Source organism: Notamacropus eugenii, chromosome 5, assembly GCF_028372415.1.
Source record: "Notamacropus eugenii isolate mMacEug1 chromosome 5, mMacEug1.pri_v2, whole genome shotgun sequence".
Classification (NCBI taxonomy): domain Eukaryota; kingdom Metazoa; phylum Chordata; class Mammalia; order Diprotodontia; family Macropodidae; genus Notamacropus; species Notamacropus eugenii.
The window spans coordinates 442,840,352-442,858,704 of NC_092876.1; the positions used below are offsets into that span (position 1 = coordinate 442,840,352).

General features: G+C 34.5%; 1 protein-coding gene across 11 annotated transcripts in view; it reads left to right on the plus strand.

The window, feature by feature from the left end:
* DMD (dystrophin) overlaps positions 1 to 18,353 on the plus strand; it is a 2,329,373-nt gene that overhangs the window by 1,040,316 nt on the left and 1,270,704 nt on the right. For all 11 annotated transcript variants that reach the window (XR_011968542.1, XM_072616876.1, XM_072616880.1 and 8 more), the window contains one exon: positions 10,318 to 10,512. Coding sequence is in view for 10 of the 11 variants with exons in the window: in XM_072616876.1 (XP_072472977.1) it covers positions 10,318 to 10,512 (195 nt within the window). In the remaining variant the exon portion in view is untranslated. The remainder of the gene's footprint in view (positions 1 to 10,317; positions 10,513 to 18,353) is intronic.

The following is an 18,353-nucleotide window of genomic DNA, read 5'->3' on the forward strand; positions in this document are numbered from 1 at the left end:
TTGTTGTTATCGTTGTTGAGAGACAAAAAGAACTATTATTTCAGTATTCACCTATGGCCTTGGTAGGTGCTTCACTTGTTTCCAAATTTTTGCGACCCTATTTGGGATTTCCTTCGCAAAGATACTAGAGCATTTTTGCCATTTGCTTCTCCAGCTCATTTTACAGATGAGGAAACTGAGGCAAACAGTGTGACTTGCCAGAGTCACACAACTAGTCAATGTCTGAGACCAGATTTGAACTTAGGTATTTCTGACTCCAGTCCTAACACTCTATCTGCTGTCAAGTTCAGTTATTTTTGCTTGTATTAATTGTGCATCTTCTTGTCTTTTTCTTCTCTTCTGGCAAATGTTCTTTGCTTCATTATTTTTGTTTCCTAAATATTTTATTATCTTTTTCTCAAATCTTCTCCTCTGGAGAGATTTCTTTTATTTAGATTTTTTTCCCATTTCTTCTGTTTCAGACTTTTTAAACTGTATGTGACAATATGATTTCTTATATAAATTTATTCCTAATTTCTTCATTTATGAATTTTATTTCTCTTACAAATCATTCTGCAGATTCTTTTTCTTGTTCTACAGTCTCTAAAGAGTTCAGTTTTATTTAATATGCTTTGGTCTTTGGGGGTTTTATTTATTCTTCTTTTTGTTTTTATAGTTCTTTTAAATTTTATACTTATGAGCTAGACTTGGAGACTTTCTTCATTTCTGCATCTTTCTTTTTCATCTTTTTTCTTATATAGTCATACCTCAGGATATTGTGAGTTCAGTTCCAGACCACCACAAGTTACCCAAATTTTTTGGTTTTTTAGTGAATATTAAAGTTATGTTCACATTATTCTTTAATGTAATCTGTTAATCCATCTCAAATATTCACATGGACTATTTGTGTCTGACCTGTAGGAGAGCATTTTGAGCTCATGTTAGTCTGATCAGCTACAGTCAGACACACTGAAACTCAGCTCTAGCATAGTGATGTCATGTTGGTCCTCTTTGAGAATAAAGGGCAACAACCACCATTAAGTGTGCAATAGTATTATGTCTAGAAAACATCTTAATAAAGTAATTAAAAATGCTTTATTGCTAAGAAATACTATCATCTGAGCCTTGAGCGAGTTATTATTTTTTTTGCTGGTGAAGGGTTTGCCTTGATCTTGCTGGATGCTGACTGATCAGGGTGGTGGTTGCTGAAGGTTGGTATGGCTGTGGCAATCTCTTAAAATAAGTCAACAAAGAAGTTTGCAGCATTGATTGACCCTCCCTTTATCTGAGAATTTAGAGGCCATTGGAAGCTTATTAATTAATTTCAACATTGTTGTGTCTCACGGAATAGGGAGGCCAGAGGAAAGAGAGAGAGGCAGGGACAGCCAGAACACACACAACATTTATGCATTAAGTTTGTCATCTTCTAGAGGCATACTTCCTGGCACCCCAAAACAACTACAGTAGGAACATCCAAAATCACTAATCTCAGATCACCATAACACATATAATAATAATGAAAAGGTTTACAATACTATGGGAATTAACCAGTTGGGACAAAGAGACACAATGCAAACACATGGTTTTAGAATAATGGACTTGCTCAACTGTAAAGTTGTTAGAAACCTTCAAATTGTTAAAAAAAATTAAAAGCAATAAAAAATTTTTAAAAAAGCAATATCTGAGAAGTGTAATAAAGTGAAGTGCAGTAAAATAGGATATTCCTGTATATCCTACCTGTTCCAGATGGTCTTTGGGAGTCCTCCTCCATATTTGAAATTTTTTCATTCTATTGCTCTATATTTCCCAGAGACTTGAGTATTAGTAATTAATCCTCAGGCTCCCTGGGCTATGAGATAGGACAGTCAGATCTAGGTCTCTAAACAGAACAATGTCTAGGGACTTTCTGTCCCCTTTTGGGCTCCAGCTGAATTTCCAATTCCCAGTCCTTTCAAGACTGATTATCTTATGTCATGTGTCTCTAATTATCCTCCCCTGCCTGAGTTTTCTGAGACACCCTCTCCCTTTAAGTCACTACCCTTTCCTTAAAGAAGTTCCGCAATCAATGTCTACTACCTCTTAAAAATTCAGGGGTGTGGAAGTTCAAGCACAAGCACTGTTCTGGTGAATCATGACAACTGTGCCTTGTATTACAAAGCTTCAAATGCTGAGGGAACTTTTAGGTATCAAAGCTTTTTAGCGTTAAATCATGAGGCATGAAGACAAAGAAATTTGCAGAAAACAATTTCACCTTCTTGCTAGTGAGATGTCCCTTATTTTTTATTTTAAAATATTGTTAGTGGTTTAAAAATACTTTTTTGAAGTTAAAGCAGTGATTTAAGAATGAGAAGAGTTGGCTTTTAAATATCACTGCACTTATTATTTTTTGTTGTTGTTCAATCATTTCAGTTGCGTCTGACTCTTCACAAGATTTTCTTGACAAAGATACTGGAGTGGTTTACCCTTTGCTTCTCCAGCTCATTTTACAGATGAGGAAACTAAGCCAAACAGTGTAAAGTGACTTGCCCAGGGTTGCACAGCTAGTCAGTGTCTAAGACCAGACTTGAACTCAGGAAGATGAGTCTTCCTGACTTCAGGCTGGACACTCTATCCACTGTCTTACCTAGCTGTCCACTTATGTGATTATAAAATATAAAAAATGAGGTTGGATTAGTAGTTTTATATTGTATTGAATTAGCTTAAATATTATGATTATATATGTAATATTATTATCATTAACATGTGTTACTGTAGACAACAAAGAGCCAGGGACACTTGAGTTCCAGTCCTTCCACTGATACATACTGGTTGTGTGACACTGGGGAGATTACTTCACCTTTCTGTGTTCTTAGCAGCTCTAATACTTTATTTATAGATAAACTGCCTACCTACATTAGAAAGGAAAATATCTTCAACAAGGAGTTCCTTCAGCTAGTGACATCACAAGTTCAGAGTCTATTTCTCTCAGTAAAGTTAATAAGAGTCTTTTTTTTTTTTAACTTTCAAACACTGAAAGTTTTTACCTAGCCATTTAAGATAGTCAAGAGAAGTGGTTGTATCATTACATTCTTTTCTCATAATTTATTTAGTTCAGATCATAAAGAACACTTCTATATTCTCAGTAACTCTGATATATTCCCTATACATTATATTCATATGAAATATATATACATATATATATATATCTGAAAACTACATTATGACAATCCTGAATTGAGGACATTTTTCTTCTTGAAATCCTTTGACCTCATTATTCACAAATGGCCCAGTAACCACAGTGCATTTGAAATGTTTTATTGAGCCAAGGGATAAGTTCTATAAATCATCAGGATGAAAATATTTTAAAAAATCTTTGCAGTACTTCATTATTTGTTTCACAGTAGAATGTCCTATATGACCCTCATATTTGAAGTAATATAAAAATTGAGATCAACAAATATTTCTTGAGCAACTAGAGCTTCTGTGTATCTATATTTGAACTAAAGCTAGACCTGCGTGTAGCAGAAATTAAACAATTCTTTAGACTATTCTAATTCTAGCCTTTCATTTGGGTCACTTTAATTAACATATCCTTATACTACAATGGTATAGCTAATGATACTTTTGAAATAATCATTGATTAGTCATTCCTTTGGATCTATTGACTAAACGTTAATATTTTTCATTGTTGTTGTTTTTAATTTGGTTACATTTCTAAATTCTATTGCCACAAAATGAAGCGACTGTATGCTTTGGTTTATCTTATTTGAAATGACTAGGATAGGGATTAGATAATCTGCCCTGTGTCAAAGAGCCTGTATGTATTAGAGGTGGGGCTTGAATACTGTTTCCTTTTTGTTTGGGTCCCACCGTCCATTCATCATGCCACCTTGCATCTCTTGAAATAAAGAGAAAGGAAATGAATGACTGGATTCAGCTGAACTTTTCTTTTAATAGTACTGAGATATCTATAATGACATATTAGAAAAGAGCATTGACAAAAGACGGTTGATTTTCAAAAGATGAGACACCATTCATACACCTAAAAGGTATAAGACTATAATTATCTGGGTCAATCAATGTTAATGAAATTCCAATAAAAAGGCTGAATTTCAATCCAGGTGAATGCATTTTTACATATAAAGAGAACACAGGCATAAAAATTTCCTATTACAGTGATCTTTATTAAGTGGTTTTAGTTTTTATTAAACTAAGTCGAGATTCCAAAGAATCAAGTTTCTTTTTTCCTAGCTATGAATGACTATCTGTATCAATGAGAATGATGTGTTTTGAAGAAGGAAGAAGTGATTAGGCTCCTAAGTGATTCATGTGCTTGAATAAACATTTTGGCATTTGGTTTTCTGTGGGAAAGTATTCTTTTCTATAAAGTATTGTCTGCAGATACAAAAGAAGCCATTGGAAAATTTGAAAACAAAGAGATATTCCAACCATAAGTAACAGAACAACATGAGCTAGACAGTTTTCTAATGAAGACAGCTATACAATTTGTTAATTTTTTTAAGCATCCTAAAATTTCTCTGAGAGATAGATGAATGGATGAATAAAGATGAATGGATGGAGATGCAAATTAGACATAGGTGTAGTATTCATTTGGTAATTAAGACATATTTTTGAAAGAGTCCCATGAAATGACTATATTAGGTTCTCATTCAGAAGAATAAACGTTCAAATTGGACTTTTAACATTCAGCATTTACTAAACATAGGTCATACTTTTGAACAACTAAGTAAATTTTCAGTGACAGTTTATTAATAAAAATGAGCATACCAATTTTTACATGTGTTTTAGCAACATAATACAGATGAAAGGAAAGTAGAAAGCTCACTTTCATATATTAGATTTTGAATGAGCACTATTTAGCGCAAGAAATACTAAAATATATTTGATTATATTAAGAAATATCTGGCTATCCATATAAGAGCAAAGTTAGTTGCTATTTTGAATGTTGCTTCTTAAATTAGATATTTTTAGTTGACCAAATCAGATTCGTACTAACTGGTCCTCTGTGAGCAAAACCAGTAATTACTTTTAATTGTCTTTGTCTCTTGTTCTACATCTGAACAGCTACCTGGAATAATATGGCATTTAATACCCTAACAAATATTTATTTGTTATTTCCACATCACTTTACATTTATACAGATCTGAAAGGAATTGGGGTGACTGCAGCCATCTTACCAGAGTATATTTTCTGATTAAGAAGAATACTTTTAGTTATTTAGAAAGGATATTTCATCAGACCCCCAGAGCAGCATTTTATTGGATTTAATAACATCAGAGGATTGAGCTCCTGGAGCCTGACCCCCTCCTTGCTATCTCATTTACCCTTACAATTCCTAAGCTCAAATGGTAGATAAAGCCAGAATAAAAAAGCTATTGCATTCAATATATATTTGGTCATCTTTGATAGCTCAGTTTTTTTCTTTATTCTTTCTCTCTGCTTTCCTCTAAAAAGGATATTAAAATAATAGTATTTTGTGAATATGACAGACCTTACCTTCCTTCAATAGATTTCAACAAGAAATAATGAACTCAGTGCTTATTGAATGTAAAGAAGATTATAACTATGACTAAGAATAATGTGTTAAATGGGCACCTTGTGGCATGGCTGGCATTCTCATTTCAGCACTTTCCTAAATCTATTACTTTAAGATTCATAAGTCTTAAAGATGTTATCCTGTACAGTATGTTACTCAACATAAATTCTTTTAGCATACATTTAATATACATAAACAGGTCGAAGCATCTTGTACATTAGAAAAGTTTGATGGTTTTAAATGGCTAAGATGTGATTCTTGACACATCTCTCTTGATTAATGTATGTCTAATTCTAAAGGTAAATAAATAACATACAATTCAATGTTTAGCATTCTAACATAAATATTGATAGAGTATTAACAAATCACTTCACATTTATTCAGTTCTATAGAGAATTATGGGGATAAGTAGCTATCTTAAACTAGCTAATGTTATAGTTGAGAAGTGTTTCTAACGTGAAAGACTGGTTGTTTAGAGTGGATATCTCATCAGACGCTCAAGGGAACTGTCTGTTGTACTTAATGATGTCAGTAGGGATTGGAGGCTATGAGTCAAAGTTTTAAAAGGTTACATTTGAGGTAAATGTCATCTTTCAATTCTCCAGAAAATATTTTTATAATACAGTAGATGGAAATATTTTCTTTTATTTAAAAGAAAAGTGCAAGCTATCAGTCCATTAAGCTCCCTAACATGTGTGGGCAGCTGAGTGATAGAGAAATGAATCTGGACTCAGGAAGTCCTGAATTCATATCCTGCCTGGATCACTTACTAACTGCATGGTGCTAGACAAGTCATTGCAACTCTCTTTCTTTCAATTTCCTCAGTTGTGTGATAATCATTGCAGCTACCTCATGGATTTGGCATAAGGACCGAATGAGATTACATATGCAAAGTTCTTTGGAGACCTAAACAGTGCTAGCTTTTGATGTTTTTGATGTTGGTGATAATGATAACTTTAATTCCATAATATGATTAATATGATGGTTTGTTATATGAGTTGAAGATATAATTTGCTCCATCACTGATGGAAACTGGGTTCATTTCAATAGTAGAAAAACCTATAACTGCAGTAAAATCTGTTAGTACAAACCTGGTGTAATGAAAAGAGAATTGAACTTAAGAATCAAAAAAATCCCATTTCTGTGCCTACTGCCACTTAAAAAAACTTACTAGTTATAGGATCTTGGGAAAATTACTTTCCCCTTTTAGCTTCCTCATATGGTTGTTTTATAAATTAAGTGCTATCAATTAGGCTGAAGTGTGCAAGTGAACAAGATTGTTATACTTAAGAGTCATTAATAAAATTAATGAAAGTATTTCAAGTTTGGAATTAGTTGCCATCTTGATAATAAAAATTTCCTAAGAATTGAATAGTTGCAAAAAAGAACCATAGCCTTATAACTACAAGTGTTCTTCTCTACACAGGTAGAGGATCAGGGATTTGCTGTTGAATCATTTTTCAGTTGTATCCAAATCTTTGTGATCCTTTTTGAGATTTTCTAGGCAAACATAGTAGAATGGTTTATCATTTATTTTTCTAGTTCATTTTCCAGATGAGAAAACTGAGACAAACAGGGTTAAGTGACTTGCCCAGGGTCACAGAGCTAGTAAGTGTCTTGAGGCCAGATTTGAACTCAGGAAGATGAGTCTTCCTGATTCCAGGCTGTACTCTTTATCCACTGAGCCACCTAACTGCCATCTAGAAGTTCAAGGTTGTATATTATCCATTCTGGTAGAAAAATCCCAGATGAATGGGTTATCACTAACGTCACTACAAACAGAGTCAGAGAACTTTTTTTAAAAATTTAGTATCTCTGCAAATGAATTAATTAAAAATCTATTGATTTCATTCAAATTTCTTTCATACTTGAAAATAATAAAATAGAGAATTAGGTTTGTAAAGGTCAGGAAAATTTGCAATAGTTGCAAAGATAATTTTCAGCATCACATTTTTCTTTTCTATTACTTAACTGTTCAACCAAAGACCTTGTTGTAGCCTGTATTCCCATTGATCCAGAGCATAATTTTAGAAGTTACATAACATGATTTTAAAAAGGTGAGCAGAATCTTAGTCTGATGTGAAAACAAGTAAGAATACAATAGGAGGAGAAGAAATAAAAGAAGGGGGAAGCTTATTTTTCTGTCAACAAGATAGGTTGAAACACATCAAAAGTTGTTAGAATAGTCTAATATTTTAGATCTCTGTTATTTGAAATGAAGGCAGGCAAAAATCTAAAATGACTAACCACCCTATTTTAAAGTCATTAAAGGAAAAGGGGGAAATCAAGATAACAAGAAATTACTGCTTGTCTTCTTGCTGATTCCCATCTCTGTTAGCATAATCAGTTATTGTAGAGGCATAAATACCTTACATGTATGTTTGTGTATATGTTTATGTACAAATGTACATGGGTACATATGCAGTTTGGGTTTCTACCTAACTCTGGTGTGTTTTGCATGAGAATCTCCTAATTGATGGAGAGAATGCTGGCATGACTCTGTAAGCCTGTGTGAGGACCAAAGTTAGGGTATGAGAACTTTGGAGTGGAGAGACATTCTCTCTTCAGGATCAATTTCAGGGAAGAAAAAAAAATTAAGATTTTCTAGCAAACATGTAGTGGAAACTGACTCTTCAACATGTTGCTAATTTCCAGTTTGCCTCCTAGAGTTACAAAAGAATTTCCTCTTGAAATTGCAACCTCTCTCAGTTGAGTGAAATTTCACCACCCATTTAAAAAACTCATTCACTCTTCCATTTTTTTTCTGGTATATTCTAATCTGTGGAAATTCTCCAGTTTTTGTTTGCCATCTTCTTAGATAAAAGGGTTCACACACTATTCAGTGTTTCTGACACCTTTTTATTTAACTACTATTTAGTAAGAATGACTTAGCTGTCAAGTTTAAACGTGAGGCAACCCACCTCTTTAGGAGTGATCCACATCAGACTCCTTTATTCTAAAACAGTTATGCTCTTAAGAAATATTTAGAAGCATACCATGAAGATGAAACATGCTACTTCCCTCCTGACATGTAAAAGATGAACTTAAGATTCAGAAAGAGACAAGCATTTTCAAAAATTGCCAATGTGGGACTTTGTTGGCCTGGTATGTAGATCTATAAGTTGATTATGACTTTATTTTTGCTAGGGTGGAAAAGGTATTGGAAGGGTCAGATTAATTTAAAAGTACGTATTTAGAGGATGCAATAGATATAATTCTAGTCCAGCCCTCTTTTCTCAGAGTTAAAAGAGGAAAGTGACCTTGTGGTCCCTTCTCTTGTATCCCTTAAGTTAGGCATCTGTCTTCCTTGAAGAGGAAGAGTAGACAAGATTCCAGAGATAGCCACCAATGCTCCCCTCAACCTATCAAGCTACACATTTAGACAACCCAAGTGGACATATTACCTACATGGAAAACAGACATCTTACATATATAATATACATCCACAGACATGAACACACATATATGTGTGTATAAATACACATAAATGAAAGCATTTAGAATTTGGGGTTAGTTATCTTCTTTGTTGATCATCACAGCAAATTTGCTAGAAATGTATTAATTAAAGTTATAAATTTTTGGTCTGCATTTGTGTTTTCACTGGTATAGAGATGAAGAAATTCCCTTGGCCAATATAGATTAGTGATTGTTTTATAAGTAATAGTCTTAGAGAGTTTCTGGGGCCAGAGGCAGGTTCAGTTATTTGAATGGGGTTAAGTGACATAGCAAGAAATGTGCCAAAAGTAGATTTGGAACCTAAGTCTTCCTAACTGTGAGCCTAATTCACTACCCTAGAGATGTCATGTTTGTAACCCACAGACTATGTGTGGTCTGCAAAACTTTGACACTACTGCCACCATCCTGTTTCCTTTTAAAAACACACTGGCACAAAACAAAGTGGAAAAATAGTAGCTAATTTAGAATTTTAACAAAAACACTTAACCCTTTACTGTCTAACTGGACACTTCTCACCAAACCAATTTAAATTGTGAGAGAGGTCTGCTAGACAATATTACCTGTCAAATAAACTGGGGAATTCTTAGAAATCCAGAAAAGGAAAGGGCTGTTGGGGAAAAAAGGAAGAACAGTCCATTATAGTTAACCTTAAAAATCTTTGAGGGGACTATTGAAATATAAACCCAGAAGAATCAAAATGCCAAGCCACTATCTAATAAAGTAGCAAGAATAAATAGTGACAGAGAGTATGAAAAAGGAAAAGAGCCCATGTAAAATGTCTACAGTGTGCTGGGCATTGTGAACTCATTTAATCTTCACAACAACCCTGGGAGGTAATTGTTATCGTTACCTGCATTTTACAGTTAGAAAAACTGAGACAGAGAGAGATTAAGTGATTTGTGCAGGGCCACATGACTGGAGCTTGATTTGAATTGAGGTCTTCCTGATTCCCAACCTAGCACTCTATCCACTATACTTATCTGCCTCATAGTATGGAGGATTGAGTGAAGAGGCAGATGATAATGAAAGAATACCAATAGGAAAAATGCCCACTTTTGCCTCCCCAGGATGACCTCTGCTATGTCTCTTACCTGTACCATGCTACTTTTCAGCGCTTCGTAGACTATGTTTAGAATATGTATCCCTAGGTTACTAATTTCCAAAGCAGAGTTTGGAAATGTCTTCTTGTTTGATTTAATTTAATTGAAACTTCTTCTTTAATAGCTATTATTTATTTGTAATCAGATTTCATCTATTTTTAGACAGAAGGAATTTGTTTCAAATAACTAGGTATTTTTCAACTTATTAGGAAGCTAAAAGAACATTCTATTGTATATCTATACCAGCAAACTGTTCGTGAAGAAACAACAATGGTGATGACTGAAGGTTTGCCTTTGGAAACCTCTTATGTGCCTTCTACTTACCTCGCTGAGATTCTTCGGGTCACACAAACCATATCTGAAGTGGAATTTCTTCTTAATACCCCTGACCTCTGTGCTAAAGACTTTGAGGACCTTTTCAAGCAAGAAGAATGTCTGAAGGTAAGATTAAAGTATTTCTATTAAAATATTTGTGAATTTGTTGTTTCTGCCTTGTGACACTATGATTCATTGAAAAAGATCACTTGGTTTGGAGTCATGGAATTAGGGTTCAAGTCTAGGTTTTGCCTCTTACTTAAACTAGTTACTTAATTCACTTGCCACAATTTCCCAAAATAAAAGTGTTAAGAAAGATGGGCTTTAAGGTACCTCCATCTCTAAATCTATGAAACTGTTGTTAGGGCTTCAGTTCTTCTGTAACCACTCTGCAATTCAGGGGTAGATATAGGATTGCAGGTTGGTAGATATGTTGTTGTTCGATCAGTTTTCAGTCATGACTGACTCATTGTGACCCCATTTGGGGTTTTCTTGGCAGATAGTAGAATCGTATGCCATTTCCTTCTAGCATACAAAGCTGGTAAGGCAAGGGAATAGACACAGTAATTGAAGGTATCAATTTCATTGTGGACAAAGCTTTCAAAGAACTCTCTATAACAAGAAAGAAAGAAATGGAGAAAGTTGAGACTGATTCTTCCAGCAACCAAACCTAAACAAAAGCATTTTTTTATATCTGCCAACAGGTGAAAAGGACAATTGTGTTCTCAGTCACACCAGCTCATAGTAGAGCAAAAGTACTGTATCTAGTTTGTAGAAAGTACTGAATAAATTCTTGTTGAACTGAATTAAAGATAAGTTGGTTAAAGATCTCAAGCTGTAGAGCATTTGATCTTTCTAATTTACAAATGAATAACACTTGTTTTAGGTCTTGATTGTGGCATGGATTTTTTTTTTCCTTAAAAAATGTGGATAGGTTAAAAAAAAAAAAAAAAGATTGCTACATGACATAAGATAGAAAGCGAGCCTCAGGTGACTTTCATTCATGTCCCACTTCTGACACAAACTGACTTTGTGAGGATGGGCAAATCAATGAATCTCTCAGTGGACCCGAGCAACTCTTTAACACTACAAAGGGCTAAGCAGGTATTTATTTATCTGCCTTAGTAAGGGAAAATGTATCGTTGGGAGTTTCCTATGTCAATAACCACTTAAAAATTATTATGATAATAATGGCTCCTGTATAATTTGCATATTTGACTGAAAATGAGTCCTAGGAATTACAAATAGTCACAGAAAGTGTTGTAGTTTTTGAGCTGTAAGTAGTTCTGATACCTAGAACAAGAGGGATATTGGGTATGTGTAAAGAAACCTGAGGGGATGTCAAGAGGGCATCAATAGGAAGAAAGTAAGGCAGGACCAGGTTGAGGAAAAACTTAGCAGGGAAAATTTTTATGTCCTGACTTTTAGACCTATTGACCTTCACCTTCATTGTGCCACTTCTTGTGGAACTTCCTGGAGTCACTTAAGGTTGGATTTAGCCATCTTGTTGCTCAGTCATTTCAGTCCTGTCCCACTCTTTGTGACCCCATTTGGGGTTTTCTTAGCAAAGATATTGGAGTGCCTTTCCATTTCCCTCTCTTGCTCGTTTTATAGCTGATGACATGAAAAATATAAATTACTAATCTATAAATCTAACTATAGCAGGGTTCCCTATTCCCTTTAATAATTTCTTTATGCCTAGTTTGATTGCTTTTTTTCAGAAATTTGATGGTTTAATATCCCTCTTTTATGTTTTATTAATTTGGGCATTTTATAATTTGTGCAGATACTTTTCCATTTCTTTTTCAATTTAAAAGTTTTGCTGATATAAATTTATATATAGTAGGTTATGATTATTCTTTTTTCGTATCTTCTTTTTCTGCGATTTGACCGCATTCATTTTTTAAATTGCTAATTATTTTGCTTCTCTCTTCTTTTCAATCATGTTAGCTAAGAATGTACCAGAAGGTAATGAAACCATTATAGAGGGACCTGTTTGTCTGGTGTAGTGGCTGTTGTGGGTCAAAGAATCAGGGAAGGTGCTGATGCTACAGGTGACAGGATTAGTTCCTCATTTGGGATCCAAATTGCTCTCAGCTCCTCATCCTTGTATTCCATAACCTTTACTTCATTTCTTGGTTGCTAAGATAACCTGTTGTTGATGAAGTTTTCTCCAGAACTCTACCACTGAACTCTTTAAACTCAGACTAAAAAACTTTCCTAAACATTTTAGAAGTTGGCTGTTGCCTGGATTAAAATAAATGTTGTTTTTGGTTGGTTTATTTGATTTTGCCTTCCTGCAGAAACCTGTGCTGACCTAGGTTTTGAAACCTCAAGAACTGAGGGGAAGTATACTCTAGGATCAAGGATGGGGAACTTACAGCTTCAAGGCCACATGAAGCCCTCTAGGTCCTCAAGTGTAGCCATTTGATTCAAATGGGGCCATACCTGAGGACCTAGAGGGTCACATGTGGCCTTGAGGCTACAAGTTCTTCTCCCCTGCCTAGGTTTTCACACTTTCTTTGGCTCCCAGAACAATGGGGCAGGTTCACTTGGAAATATCCAGCTGATAAGATGAATGGTAAACTTTGGTCTCTGATCTTTATGGAAAGTGAACTTTAATGTATAAATTAATGGATTTTATAAACTCACTGAGACCTTATTTTCATACAAGTTTGATGTAAGATTTGAATTTATGAATGGGAATACTTTTTAATGTGCTTGTAGCAAAGGAGTAGATACAGCAGAATAACAGTATCTTGATAGGATAAGTTGAAGACAAGCAAAAGGAAACTTTCTGCATATTAGATGAATTGTTTGAGAAACTAAAAATACAGTACCCTTGATGGTGTGGGGTTTTTACACAGGAAATGTAAATTATCAGCACGAGCAGAGGTTTTCATAGCAGAGATTTATCAGTGGATGACAAGCTTACCACCTGATCCTACCAATATAAGAAAAGTCCGACTTTTGGTCTGCATCTAGACTTGGGAACTGGTCTGAAGCAGCAGCAGGTCCAGATATTAGAGCGCTTTACCACAAAGGCTACTGTCAGCATCAGGACACTGGAGTTTCCACAGCAGCAGGCAGGATCATCTGGTCAAGGAATATTAAGCTACAGTTGCATCAGTTAGTTTCTCAGATCTTTATGCTATTTTCTATGTTATATCTTTGTATATTAACATAACACTCAATGATACAGGAGGTAAATATGTTATGCTGTTATAATGATAGACATATGGATTTCCATAACATTTTGTTTTTGCACACCTACTTCAAAACATTCTTTTGTCAAAACCTATTTAGCCACTATGATGATAACCAGATACACTAGACTAAGTAGACATACTGGGAAGGCTGGATGGTTTTTTAGGTCAGTGACAAAGTCCTGTTGCTAAATTGTTTGTGGACACCAGCTTAGAGAGGAGGGAGAGCCCCTCTAAATTCTGGCACCTAGAAAAAAAGCCCTGTTGGCCTTGTCTTTGGTCCAATTCTGCACAATTTCTTTTAAAATACTTAAGAAAAAAGTTCTGAATTCTAAGCCAAGATAGAATAAGCTCTGAAAATTGAAAAGGTAATGTCTAGAGATAACTGTATTGACTATCAAGAAGCTTAATATAATAATGTATGCCTCAGGAGAAATTTTGTGAAGCTATATTTTGTATTTAAAATGAAATATTATTAGCATAACCATACCCTGATATCTTTCAAAATTAAATGGCACAAGAAAATGAGGAGATGATAAGTTGCTATCCCTAGCATCTATTGAGCATTTTATCCTATCAGTGATATCTGAGAAACTTATTCCATAGAATAAACACACAAATAAAAAGAGTATATTTGTTTCTTAGAGAAAACTTAGTAATTGTATGTTGGTGACTTTGGTTGAGTGTCTTATTAAGTCAAATAAGGTATATGTAAAATAATCCACAAAGATAAAATAAGATACATGGATTTCTTTAAATAAAAGATTCTTTCTATCAATTTCAAGTAGTAAGCCATTGTAAACTGTATTTTGCTTCACAGATTATGTGATTCCAGTATATTTTTGTGCTGTGAACAAATGGCCTCAATCAATTTATAAAGATGTGCCAGCATTCCTATCATTCTTCATTTTAAATAATTGTTCGTGACAGAACAGTTTGTAAATTCAAAATTGTCATAAAACATTTAAATCACTGCTAATGAGCTAAGCCTCAAGTCTTCCTTGTTCTGTTCATGGACAAACAGGTCAGGAGAGCAGTGACCCTGCAAGTAGTTCGTGCGCTATGGAGTGGCTTCCTATTAATAACTCTCGACCCAGTATACATACACTGCTAGGGTGTGAACTCCATCTATAGCTAATCATTTGTTCATCCTGATGCATTTAATATTATTACAGCTGACACCAACTTTAATGATATTGATTACTATGGTTACAACTAAGTGGTGCTGCAGGTTTAATTTAGTTGAATTATTAAATTGTCATGAGATGCAGTTGTGGGCACAATTCCATCTTATTCCCAAATAAATCTCCAGCCGCAGGAAAATGGGTCTTGCACATTCATAGGCTTTGGGGAGGGGTGTAGTCTTGAACTGAGCCTTTTTGATGAATATGTATTTCCTTGTAAAGGCATTCATCATTGTCATTATCCAGTAGTAAAAATAGAAAAGCAGTGCATAAATTGTACAGCTGCTGGTTGGGAAGATTTGAAATTAAATTGTGGTTGATTTTACTCCTGACAGATTTGCATGAATCAAATTATAGAACTCTAGTGGGTATCTCTGTGGTTTAACAGTTATTTCTTGAAAGTTTAGTGATTTAAATGAATAATTTATAATCATTCTAATTAATGCCTTTCTGAAGAAAACATAACAAAATAATGTGTAAAGATGCCATAGGTGCCACAAACAGGAGAGACTCTTGAAACCTTTTTACATAAGTAAATGTGTATGGGCACTGCCTGTATAAGAGGCAGGGATAAATATGAAATATGAATAATAAGATAAACTATGAGCATTCTTGTTTCAAATAGAATTTTAGAATAATTATTTGATTATATATAATCCTATCATGTTCACATTGTCATATATGTATATTTTGTATACACATTTGATAATACAGTACTCATTTCCAAATGATTAATTTGAGTCTGCTCATTTTGAATGATATCAAGAAGAACTAGCATTCTATTTGCTAAAAACAAAAAAAATGTTGATTTTGCCAATAGAAGTGCGAATTTACGATTGATCTGTCTGGAGTGTTGGGAGCCCTTCCAGTCATCATGGTTTAAGAACAACATTTGTACATCACAGAATATTCATAGGAGGGCAACAAGGTCTTTGTATCCTTGTCACACAAGGATTAGGTAAAGCAACTGGAAATGTTTAACCTGGATGAGAAGACTCAGTGGGTGCATGATAGTTATCTCCAAGTATTTAAAAGGCTGCCATATGGAGGAGAGATTACAGTTATTTTATTTGGTTCAGAGTATAACCAGAAGCAATAGGTGGAAGTTTCAAAAATGCAAATTTGGGCTTAATATCAGAGGAAAAAAAAACTTTTCTCAGTTCGATGTAAAAGTGGAATGGGTCATCTGAAGAGATAGGACACTGTCTTTTTTCTATAGTACTTCAAGCAGAGACTAGTCAACCATTTGCTAGTTAAGCTAGAGTGGAGATTAGTTTCATGTATGGCTTGGAATAGGTGATCTTTGAGGTCCCTCCCAACCCTGAAATTTTCTAGTTCTTTGAGGATGTCTCCCACTCACAGAGTTAATGGAGAATCCCTATTATCTCATGGATTGAAAAAGTAACTTGCTTGAGGAGAGAATGCCCAACATGAACCCTCTGAAAGAGCTATTCTCTTTGGTCTCAAGACTGGTCTCAAAAATTATTGAGGACTCCCCAAAGGGCTTTGGTTTATGTGATATATGTGTAGATACATATATAAATATATATTTACTATTCTATAAATTAAAATATTTCAGTATTATTATGAAAAGAGGTTTCATATCACAGCAATCCTAAGGCATCTCAGGGACTTGTAAGGATCCCCAGTCCTTACTTTGAGAACCACTGCTCTAGATTCATATGGGGCTCTTCCTCTAATGATACCCACCTAAACATAGCCCCAAGGTATGAAGGTACACAATTTTTCTGTGTAATTTATTCAGTAAGTTGTAGGGTAGATACAGCCCATGACATCAATAAATTAGTGTTAGAGAAGAGAAGGCAGGGAATTTCAATGCCTTCCACAGAAGGCTTAAATTTTAAGAGGGGCAGTGTGAGGCAGACAAAACATTATTTTCTTGATACACCTTTAATTCTTTCTCCTGATCAACACTGATTCCATGGTTTGAATCTGTACTTTCTCTGAGATTTTTTGCTTATTGCAGTACCTTTTATTATAATACCCAGAGAAATAAAGTTTTCCTGTCCAAATTGGGATTAAGTTTATTTGAGAGTTTTCCCTCTTTCCCCAAGAGGGGATTCTCCCTGTCAAACCACATCCCTTTGATGGCACTACTTATCAAAATATGTTGACCTTAATGAGGGATAGATAACATATCAGACCCCTCAACATGGAGTTTCTCAAAGAAACATCAAAAATAAGATAGGAGGGAGCAATTTTAGGGAACACAAGATGGCTTAGCCTTAATAAGTCATATTTTTAGGGAAGGACAAGAGGACATACAATGATGCACAAAGGTTATCCCATGTAATAGAAATTAGGTTTGTTTAGTATGACTGCATAGAATTAGTGAATGAAAACTGCACCCCCTCCAAAGAAAAGAATTTTATTTTTTGCTATCTGGAAAGGCTGCCTCAGTATGATACTGTCTAAAAGTATTGTGAGTTACCCTAAGTTCTAATAAGTCACCTATTTCTAGACTCCTTCAAGAACAGACTAGATTATGGAATTTCTATTCTGGTAGTGATTGGAAAACTTCCAATTCTGAACTTCTTTGATTCTATGATATCAGAAGAGGCAGAGGAAGATAAAGCTTCGAAAGATTTATGGTTTCAGGTTTTAAAGATTTGAAGCAAATGTTATCCCTTTAAAGGTTTCTTTGTCTCTGACTTTAATACATGTCCTTTGTAGGACTAAAAACATAAATTAGGGCACTTACTTATTCCCAAAGAGTATCTGTTGTTTCTTCCTGGATTTTGAATCTCCTGTGAGTTTGCTGAGAATTGACTTTTGGATGGCTTTTAGTATTTCCTTATTGTAGATTTCTTCTGCTTTGATCTAATCTAGCCTTTCTGGGAAATAAGAAAGGGAGGCTTGTAGCACAGATTTTGACCCTTGCTTGCCCAAGTCTTCTCTTTCAAAATTCAGTTGAACAAGCATTTGTTACCTACCTGTCTGCTACATGCATGGCACTGCGTTAGAAGTAAAGGCATATATAAATATATGTGTGTGTGTATGTATATATATATATATATACATATATATATATGAGTGTGTATGTGTGTTTGTGTGTATATATGTGTATACATACACACACAGGCACACACACACACACATCCTTGCCTTGAAGGAACTTATGTTCTATGAGAGGTCTGCTACTTCCTAACAATTAAACCTGTCCCAACAGGGAATGGGATAACTCAGCAGAGAGGTCTTCAAGCAGAGGATGAATGTTATGATAGGGACTTATTTAAGGTATGGGTGGAACCAGGCAACTCCTAAGATCTTTTCCACCTCTAAAATTTAGTAATTTTGTGATGTTAAAGAAAAAGATTCCATGAAGTTAAAAAAGAAATTAAAACAAAGATTATAAAAAGCAACAGAAATTAATTTTAACAGGAAGTGCTAATAACTGGTAGAAAATTTGCTATACCAAAAGTAGTCTATCCGTACAAGACTACAGAAAGGCAGGCTGTCACTTAAGTCATTACTTAACCATCAAGGAAGTATAAAATAAAATTTGTCTACTAGTTACTGCTAAATTCAGGCATCAACCAGGTGTTTTCAATGGAAT